This window comes from Apaloderma vittatum, unplaced genomic scaffold, assembly GCF_000703405.1.
Source record: "Apaloderma vittatum isolate BGI_N311 unplaced genomic scaffold, ASM70340v1 scaffold4472, whole genome shotgun sequence".
Lineage (NCBI taxonomy): Eukaryota > Metazoa > Chordata > Aves > Trogoniformes > Trogonidae > Apaloderma > Apaloderma vittatum.
In genome coordinates, this window is record NW_009704002.1 from 13,714 (window position 1) to 24,502 (window position 10,789).

The following is a 10,789-nucleotide window of genomic DNA, read 5'->3' on the forward strand; positions in this document are numbered from 1 at the left end:
TTTTGACCTTAAAACAGAAGTTACTTGCAAGAGAGACATTGCAAGAGCCATGATAACCTTTTTGGTAGGTTGCCTAGGCTCAGAAAAGCAAGGATGGAAATGGATTTGCTATGAATCTCCCTGTTAAGGGAGTTGTTGTTTAAAGATAATAATATTAGGAATGCAAATTACCCCACAAAAGCTGGTGATATTTAAATATTATTTAAATCATTTAGCATTTAAACAGAAAAGTGGAAAATGGCATTAAATGCAGATGAGGATCAGGCTATGCAGTCTGGAGTCAAAAATATTAAATATATCTACAGAATGGAATAGAATGGCTGGCTGGTAATGGATTGTGAAAAGAGTTCAGGGTTTTAATAGATCATTCCTTCAGATCATCAGCATGGTAAAGTGGTAGTTAATAAATTATTTGACGTGTACATTTACTCCTATATTTTAACTAGGTGTAATGAACAGATCCTGTCAGCCCACCTAGATCCTTGCAATAGCTGCCTAAATCGCTTAGGTGAAATTTAGTAACTCCCAGCAGTATTGATGTCCAGAGCTGCAGGTAATAAATAAAGTGACATCAGGACTAGCTTGAGCAGAACGTTGTGTAAGACCTTTGCCAGACTTGCAGGCACCAGTGAACACCACTGGGCTTGATGGGCTCTTCCCTGTGATTAGTTTTTGGTTGATGTGACCACGCCATGCCCTGGCACCCATAGCTGGACTCCTGAAGAACCTTTTTTCCCAATTTGGGACTGACTAGAGAGATTTGGTCCCTACTCATTTCTGTATAGAGGCAGTCACCTGTTCCTCCCCGCAGGCATGTGGTATTCCATGGGCTGCACACAAAGTAAGGAGGAGGATAGGAGAGTCTCACTGAGCTGGGGGGAAAGGAGAAGAACCCTCTTTTGATGCCGTTATACTATAGTGTTGCAGTGTGAGTTAAGGAAGAAAGAAGCTGTTGTTTTATCTTAGATTATACTGGAAATGTTTATAGCAGATAAAGCCTGCCTGTTAAAATTATGCCAAATTATACAGGCTATTACGGGCACACCAGGCACCTTTCTTGTTATTCCTAGTTGTCCTCTGAACTTGGAGCTAGTTTAAATCTATATCCTTGCTCTCCCTCCCACTCACTTTCCCAGCATGTGGTGTACTTTGTAATTTGTGAAGAGACTCATTAATTTTTTTTTTCTTCTTTGTCCTTTTTTTTTTCCAGGTTTCTGACAGATGTGACTATGTCTTTGTCAATGGGAAGGAAATGAAAGGCAAAGTGAATGTCATAGTTAATTTTACTTACCAGCATCTGAGTGCCCCTTTAGAAATGACAGTCTGGGTTCCTCGTCTCCCGCTGCAGATAGAGGTCTCTGACACAGAACTAAATCAGATCAAGGGGTGGAGAGTCCCCATCATCTCTAATAAGAGGTAGGTTTCATTAGAGGATGTTCATTCTGGGCTGTGCACTTGCCAAAGACCTGTCAGGGCCGGTGGATCTGAACATGCTCATTTGGCCTTAATGCAATTCCGGTATAAATTTGAAGGTCATCAGACATTTATTCAATAGGTTCCTGCACTGGACTTATGAAGGAAATGGAAACTGCAGCTTTCATGATCCTACATTGGAAATCAATTTCCTTTTATAGCGCTTGTGACTGAGATGGAAACAGACGATGGGTCAAGTTAGGCAGGATCAGCCATGAGGCAGAAGGAAGATGTCAACAAGGACCCGCTCTGGCAAGGCTGCTCAGTCTCCAGCCTGGCTCACAGGTCCTGCCAATTAGTTGATTCATTGCTATTTGTTTCATATCACTGTAAGGTCCAGTGGCACTGATCCATGTCCCAAAGTCAGGACACTGGTACACTAGGGCTTAAAGGTTCTGTCTGTGCCCCCATGTGAATGACAGGGCAGAGGATAGATGTAGGCAGATGTAGACTGTTTGTATCTGTGTTATGAAGAACAAAAACAAATTGATAAAGTAGGCATTGCTATTCCCACCCACCTATGAAGCCATCATTTATTACTGAGTGTGTGTTAGTATCACAGCAAAGAGATGGGGATTTTGGTGGAGATGTGATTTCAGCCTGAATGCCATACAGGGATGTGTATGTAGGTGCAGACAGAGGAGATTTCCATGGCAACATGAAGACCTTTATGGGAAGATCGAGAAATAAAAAAGTGAGAATGTCTTGAAATTAAGGACATGGAAAGTAGTGAGAGATATTTGGAGAGGACAATGTGGTAGCAAAGCAAGCAAGCGAGTTGGTGATTTCAGCAGCTGGTTTGGAGATCGAGCTAGCCTGGAGGTCTCAGGGAAACAGGATAAAAATGGGGAAACTTGACTGCCCTGAGAAACGCACTGAAGGAAACAGCTTCAGCAGAGCAATGGAAGGGGGCAAAGGCCCCTTGTTCCAGCAGCCAGGCTGCAGTCTTATGTCAGTAATAGCTCTCCTGCTCTGAGCTCTCCCAGCACCAGTTTAAATTATTTTTTTTATTCTTGGAGTCCTGCCAGACCAGCCAGGGACAGCGATGATGAAGAAGAGGATGAGCGTAAGGGAAGAGGCTGCGCCCTTCAGTACCAACATGCGATGGTGCGAGTCCTCACGCACTTTGTAGCTGAAGCCTCAGACCCCGGCGGGCAGCTGAGCTACTTACTGGGTTCTGACTGGCAGATTGACATCACCGACCTGGTGAGTGACTTCATGCAGGTGGAGGAGCCAAGAATTGCGAAGCTACAGGACGGACAGGTTTTGATTGGGCAGGAGCTTGGAATGACGACAATTCAGGTAGGGAAAATGAATTACTTTCTCCTTTTCCTCCGTTAACCTACCGCTTTGGGAACCGAGGTACTGATGAGGTGTGCAGCAGCTTCTTGTATTGGCAACAGGAATTAAAGCCATAAATTTTTAAATGGAACAGAATTGCAGCAAGGACTGGAAGACACAGAAGAGATGGTTTTCTCTTCTTATCCTGTGCCCCAAAGTATGTAGATTGTGCTTTTAGCAAATTTAGCCCAACATGTGTGCTTGGAGGCTGTTTCTGGTTATGTTTGTCTAAGGCGTTTTTTAACCTGGAGCCAATATCTAGGCTATCACAAGGCATGCAGTGGGTGAAACATCTCAGTCTTCAGAGTGACAAAGCAAAGGGTAAAATAAAAATTAACTAGTGCTGGTTGAGGAGCTGTGACTGGAATATGAGTCCTGTGGGATCAAACCCCTGCACACCTTGCAAACTCAAGCAGTGTGTTACAAAATCTAAGTGTCAGGGTGCATTTCAGAATATGCACAAAGCAATAATAGCAATTGGTACTGCTAGAATGATGTCAAAAGACTGATTGATTAGTGACAAGTAGACCGGGTTCTCCAGGGGTGGAGATTTAGCTTCATCAGTTTCAGCCAATATGGCCAAGAATATGGTCTATAAATACCACAGAATTATGTGGCTGTGCCGTAGTGTCCCCACTCTGAAGTAACTCACCTAAACCTATGCTCCGTGTCACTGGAGGTTTCTCATGTCTAGCTGTTCCTGCCATGCAGAGAAATACTGGCCTAGAAAATAGGGTCCCAGAAGAAAAGAGATTAATCCAGTGATACTATAAAGTAGAAAACATGTTAACAAGCACTTGAACAGGAGAAAAAAGCCAGCTCTCCAAACATGCTCGTCATCCCAACCTGTCAAACCAGAAAACAACAACCGTACTGTTAATAACACAGGTTGTCAGAGCTGGAGAAATGGGATTTGAGATTCTGACTTTCTGCAAAATCTGTAAAGATTTTCTGAATGAATTTCCAAAGCTCTGGGACTTACAGTGCTCCTACAAATGCACATAAAGGTGTAGAAAGAAAAATCCAAGGGAAAAAAGGCTGAGAGCCAGTTATATTTAAAGAATACCTCTTATAAATGGCCTCCAAAAAGCTCTATTCTCTATGTGGATCATTAAATTTAACTTGTTTGCTAATGAGCATATCAGGTATGTCAGGTATCAATGCACTGAGCTCTCTGCACATTGTTCTCACTAAAACAAGTTTTCTCTGTCAATTTTGTATACAGTACTATTTGTATTTACTATAGCAATACATCAACTTTCTTTCTGTATGATAGAAAGAAATGCTATTTATTCTATGGATTTTATATAAATATAATGGATTGTATTATATATATGCTACCTGAAGACACAATAGTTAATAAAATATTGCATTTCACATAAAGATTACATTTACAAATAGTTAATGCATCCAAAACAGATGGTTAGCATAGCTGAAAAAGAGTTATTTTGGTAAAAGATGTTGTATGCACCCTTTTATGGCATAAGATTTGTAAACTGTTTCTAGCCATTTCTTTAATCATATTTTAGTAATGTCTGTCTGCTAAGAGTCATTCTGTCTATTAACATAAATATCACTTATCTGTATTGCATTAGCTCCTTGTAGCTATTTTGTTTGGTGATAAGCTAAATGGCAGTTGCTAACTTTGATTTTTCTTTTCAGATATTGTCCCCCCTCTCGGATGCCATCTTGGCGGAGAAGACAGTGACAGTTCTGGATGAGAAGGTGACAATAACTGACCTGGGAGTGCAGCTGGTGACTGGATTGTCGCTTTCTCTGCAGCTCAGTCCAGGAAGCAATAAGGCCATCTTTGCTACAGCAGTAGCACAAGAGCTGCTCCAGTCTCCAAAGCAGGTACTATTGTCTACAAGCACTGTGTTATGGCAGGACACCACTCTGATTCGCTACAGCCAACCTTGTCAGCTGATGGGGTCAAAGACATTTTATATTAATAATGTGCTAATGAAACATTTTCCTTATGTGCACTTTTTTCTGTGCCCGTAAGTAAATGTGCCAGGTGCCCTAAAAGAAAAACAAAGATGGCACGATGCCTGAGTAACCCCGGTCAGCAAACAGGAATACCCCATCTGTCGTGGCTGCATCCCGTAAATAACACATGCAGCTCAATGATGTGTCATAATTAAGGAACAGCAGTGCCCTTACGCACACACACCCCCTTCCTGTCCCATCCGGCACCTATTAGATCACAGGAGGTATTGCCAACTAGATTGCCAAGTTCAGCCTCCCACCACAGGCAACCAGATCAACCCTTTAAGCATATCTTTAGATGAGAAAGTGTTTTGCGTGGTGCCAAACTCTTCTTCCTTTAGCTGCTTTCTGTGAGCACTGCAAGAAGTTGGGAGACATCCTTTTCATTCTGATTCGTTACTAGAATATGAATCAGCATCGTTGACTCATTTCCTGATTCACGATTTCATAAACTAATTTTTGTTTCCCCTAGTCCCTGTATGAGGGAACCAACAGTTACCGAGGGCTTTTGGGCTTTGCCATGTCCCCGTCAGTCCCTGCTTGCTATATGTCCTTGTCCTTCTGTCTGCATTTAAAATTTAAACTTCTTTTCAACCCAAATCTATCAGTCTGGGACTTACATCAAGGATGCACTGGGCTTTTAACACTTACACGCATTCCAAGCTTTAAAGGTAAATGATCATGGCATGCACGTCTAAAACCTGGCCAACTGGTGAGGCATTTAAATTCATCTTAGGGTCTTACCCTTGGGATGCAGGATGAGAAATAATGCAGAACTGCTGTCTTTGTAGGGTGATAAAAATCGTGCTTCCCCAGTATTCCAGGAGTTAAGAAATCAATGCCAAGCAGCTAGAAATAAGGCCAGTGAGCTAATCCATTGCTGACATGGGGAGTTAAACAAACTACCTCGATATCAGCCCAAAACCTGGAATTGATGGCATTTAGTCCCAGTATGCTGCCCAGCACTGACATTTCAGTTCCCAGAAATGGAGACTGGATGCAAGGGTTCAGTCAGAGCGATGCTGGATTGGGATTAAACCAGTGAGGAAGATGTGCACCTTCCTCCCTTCAAGGACTGACTCCATTTTTAAAGGTGTCTGACTCCTTCCATTGCTTGGTACATGATCTTTAGAGCACAATTCCTGTAATCAAAGCAATGCAAAATTATTAAATGATTATGCAGGTTTAAGCAACGCAGTGGGAGGATGAGAGCTGGTGACATGAATTCTATGCGGCCTTCAAGAAACATCCAGAGATTAATAAACACAAAGCCAGGATTTATGACAGTGTCAGCAAAGTCTTAGGGCTCTGTCCTGAAATAGAGACAGAAGCAAATCTCCCATTGAAGCATGGAGAGCTTTATGGCTGTAAGGATTTCAGAATCAGGCCACTAGATTATGCACGATACAGTCCCAAAAGACTGGAGGCTTGCTCTCCATGATCTGAACAGGTGAATCACTGCGTGCTAGAAATAATTTCAAAGCTGATCATATATAGTTATTCTCTGCATACGTATTGAATTAGAATGTAAATACTGTCTGTTTGAAAAACTGTTTATTTCAAGAAACAAGGCATTCGTAATTATGCTTTCCGCGAGTACTGCTGTTAGTCTGTGAGTTGGGTGTGTGTTTGTCTGTCAAAACAGGGTGGTCCAACTCTTACCAGACAAGTGCTTACCTGATCTAGTCAAGAGGTGGCGTCCCTGGCGGCAGGGAGGCTGGATTAAATGATCTCTAAGGTCCCTTCCAGCCTAGGCCATTCTACGATTCTATGATTCATTTTAGATAACAAAGAATCCGCTCATCAAGCCTCGGATCTTTCCGGTGTGGATTCTCCAGTGTCTAATAAGGTGCAAATGTCCCAGCCAAAACAGAGCAAGTCAGACCATAAGAAAAACAGGAATTAGATTCCTGGAGAGCAACCTGAATTTTGTTTCTAAATGACTGATGTGTGATTGCCAAGATTTTTTCAAGTATCACGAGAATTTTCAATAGCCATTTGACAGTCCATACAGGACCTGATTTTCAGAAATGGATGAGCACGTGTTTGCTGAAATCTAAGAATACTTTTAAATGTTTCAATTTAGAAGGCAAAAGTCAAGGTTCCCAGGAATGCTGCACCATTACACATGTGCAAATACTGAATTAGTTCTCAAATCTGACCCACTTCCATTCAGTAAAGCTCCCTGCACTCTGAAATACGCAATCTGCATTTGTGACACAAGATTAAACTTCATTATTGTCTTACTTTTAATTGCTAACAAGCATGAAAATTACCCTGTCCTCTCCCTAAAGAAGCAATTGATTGGCTTCCTCAGCTTATACAAAATGCTTTTTTAATTTGAGAGACAAAAATCAAGGACTGAAGGTATGGAGCCATGTATGGACCTGCTTGCTATATTAGGTATTTTTTTACGTGTGTTGTGTGTAATAAGAGGAGACTTTGTATTTTAAGCAGTTTAGAAATAATGTAATTTTTTTTTCATTTAAATATACAACAGTAAATGATCTCAGTCGCTGGTAATGCTTTCTGACATGCAATTTATTATGGTGCTGAAGTAGATTCCGCAGAGCCCAGGGGATACAGCTCCTTTAAGCACCTTTGGGGAAACAAATCTTATTACCAATGAGTGTTTTAAACTAGTATTTCTCTTCACATCTTGGCAAGATATTAATTTTATTGCTCTCCCTTTTTATTTCTTTTCTGGTTATAAATGGTATATGGATCTTGTGAGGAGGAGGGAATAGACCAGGACAGAACATATTTCCCTCAATGTTTATTCTGAGTGTGTGAATATTTGTTTTGTATATTATAGGAAGCAGCCATTAGCTGCTGGATCCAGTTCAGCGATGGATCTGTCATGCCCCTGGATATTTATGACTCCAAAGACTTCTCCCTGTCAGCTACATCTCTAGATGAGAAGGTGGTCTCCGTTCACCATGACCCCAAGTACAAGTGGCCTCTGATTGCTGCTGAGACAGAAGGCCAGGGGACACTGGTGAAGGTTGAGATGGTGATCAGTGAATCATGCCAGAAATCCAAAAGGAAAAGCATCCTGGCTGTTGGAAGTGGTAGCGTTAAAGTCAAGTTTGGGCAGAGTGATGCCAACCCTAACATCAGTGACAGTAAACACAGGGGTGCTGGTGTCCACCTAGAAAATCGTGCCAGTGACCGGCGTCAAAAAACCACTTTGCAGGAAAGAGCTGGGCTAGATGGCCAGTACTACAGCTCCTCAATGGGTCATGAGCAAGGCAAAGGAACCACAACTCAAAGGTCGATTTTAAGTAAGAAAGAAGACAGAGAAAGCCTCCTGGATGACGACAGCCATTTGCAGAACATCCCAATAGACTTCACGAGTTTCCCTGCACAGGTGGATCTGCCAAGAAACAACGGAGACTTGGAAGAAAATGACCTAGTCCAGACCCCGAGGGGGCTCAGTGATCTGGAGATAGGAATGTATGCTCTTCTGGGAGTCTTTTGCCTGGCAATTCTGGTCTTCCTTATCAATTGTGTCACTTTTGCTTTGAAGTACAGAAACAAACAAGTCCCCTTTGACGAGCAAGAAGGCATGAGCCACTCTCATGACTGGGTTGGGCTGAGCAACAGGACAGAACTTCTGGAGAATCACATAAATTTCTCATCCCAACAAGACGAACGTATCACAGCCATTGACACAGGAGTGGACTATGAAGAGAGCAAATATCTCCTCAACACCACTGCCACTAAAAATATTAATGGTCAGTCTTTCAGGTCTACTGAGTCCACATTCACTGAAGGGAAAGAACAGAAAAGTGAACCAACTACTTCTCCTACCTCTAAGAGGAAACGGGTTAAATTCACCACCTTTACTACCATCTCCTCTGATGATGGGTGTCCCACTGTCAACTCAATCTTGATGAGTAGTGAGGATGACATTAAATGGGTCTGCCAGGATATGGACCTGGGGGAGTGCAAAGAACTTAAGAACTATATGGAGAGATTACATGAAAATGCGTAGTGAGACACAAGACTTTTTTGTTTGGTTTGTTCGTTTTTTTGTTTTTCACTCACCTTCTGCCTTTAATTTTGGGTAGTGGGGCAAAACGTTGTGTTGATGACAAGGATCAGCTGGTGGATAATAACTCAGTGAAGCCCCAAGAAGCCACCCAAAAGCAGCTGGGAGAGCAGAAGTCCTGGACAGCTCTTAAAATTCAAGTCTTCTCTGTGCTTAGAGATGGAAGTGAGAGAAGCGTGTGGTTTTTTTGATGCATGGTAACATGAAAAAAAATTAGTGAAATAATATGGTCTCATTCTCTGAGCTTTCCAAGGAAATCAATAAATATAACAAACTCCAGTGCAGTTTGGGTATTACAAAGTTCGCACAGCTCTACTGTTCAATATTGCAAGCTTTGGTTAAAAGCAAAAAATTGGTCTCAGAATAAATAGATCCATGAAGTGAGCATGTCATTCAAGCCACATGCAGAGAATATCCATCTGAGGACATTAATTTAAAGCTAACAAAAGCCAACAGTGTGAGCAAAGTAGCTCCTATTGCTGAAAAGTCCTGAGTTTCCAAAGAATCTGGAGGGGAAAAAGGAGTTAACTGGGCTGTTTACAAACCAGCATGTTTGCCTCCCAAGCACTGAGAATGGATACACATAACAGTTAAAACTGAAACTCTCTTTTTAAGTAGATGCCAAGGTAATAAACTTTGCCAGCCAATTTTCAGTATTTCTTAATTTGTAAAATAGGAGAAGATATAATCTATACTGAGATTATCACTCATATCAAGGAAGGTCTGTTTTGGAAAGTTTGAGAGAACAAGCTATTTTTAAAAGCCCACTTTATTCAATTGTCCTGTTTCAAATATGTATTCCCAGCCATTTCCCTGGAGCGCTCTGCATCTGGGCTCCTGAGGGCACTTGCTAGCCTCAGTCAGCTTTGGGAGTGTGTGGTTCCTTCCTTCCCTCCTTCCCTTCCACGCACCCTCGCTTCCCCACAGTGAGCTCTTGCCAAGCCTGGGCACTGGTACTTGCTTTAAATGCCGTCATTTACCAAAGTTGGACACTCTCTCTTGGTTAAGTGTAACTTGTGCTGAAGCCAGAGCCCAACAGCAGCTGCCTCTTTGTCTGTCCCCTTCCCTGGGAGAGGTCAGGTTGTTCAGTTCCTTCTGCTCGTGGTTCTTGAGACCCCTGCTCAGCACGTTTAGAGGTCACGGAGGAGTGCTGCACATTCGGTATTGAAATCTGAGCAGCTAAACTTGTTAGATAACATTTGTTTCTCCCAGAGGTGATGATTATCTTTTGTTTCTCTCTGATAAGGATGTACATATGGTAGGATTTCAGTGATTACCCTTTAAATCTGACGTGCCCTCCAGCCCTAATACCATGACATTTTTCGTAAGGTCCAAAAGCAGTCTCCAATGACCGGTGGCAAAGTGCCAAAGCACTGACTAAAATCCAGCTTATATTTCAAGTTTTCCTTTATTTTCCAGAGTGAGTCCTTGCCCTTCTTTTATTATTAAGTCTCTTTCTGTCATTGAATCTAGGTTGCTCAGTTTAATACACACCCGCCCTCCCACAAACACTTAGATTGAATCCCTCTATATTTAGAATGTACTGTAGATTGTAAGAATGTAATATATATATATATTTATAAACATGCCAACTGTGAATAAAATTTGCATTTTAGTGGCTTCATCTTTTTTCCTACTCTGAACGCCTCTTTCCTTTCACTGTCAGAACGTTTACCCTAAAAGAGACTGGCAGCAATATGGAGACTTGTCCTTTGATGAAACGGTGAATTAAGGCTCTTGGCACAACCTAGTCACAAAGCTTTGCATTGTGCAATGTGGGGGGGAGGAGATATAACATCAACAACATGTTATGCTACAAATGTACTTGCACCAAGTCACCCTTCCAAGATTTGAAACTATTTGCAAATAAATCCACATGCATATTTCTAGCCTGAAAGCCTGATATGTGAGTTTCTGATTTTGGTGCTGGTG

General features: G+C 41.9%; 1 protein-coding gene across 1 annotated transcript; it reads left to right on the top strand.

Moving 5' to 3' along the window:
- The first annotated feature begins 1,216 nt into the window (after positions 1 to 1,216).
- Positions 1,217 to 8,800, top strand: LOC104270474 (transmembrane protein 132D-like). The gene is made up of 4 exons (XM_009864858.1): positions 1,217 to 1,416; positions 2,502 to 2,775; positions 4,477 to 4,668; positions 7,619 to 8,800. Exons 1-4 carry the CDS (start codon positions 1,253 to 1,255, stop codon positions 8,798 to 8,800), a joined length of 1,812 nt encoding a protein of 603 aa, XP_009863160.1. The 5' UTR covers positions 1,217 to 1,252.
- The last annotated feature ends 1,989 nt before the right edge of the window (positions 8,801 to 10,789 follow it).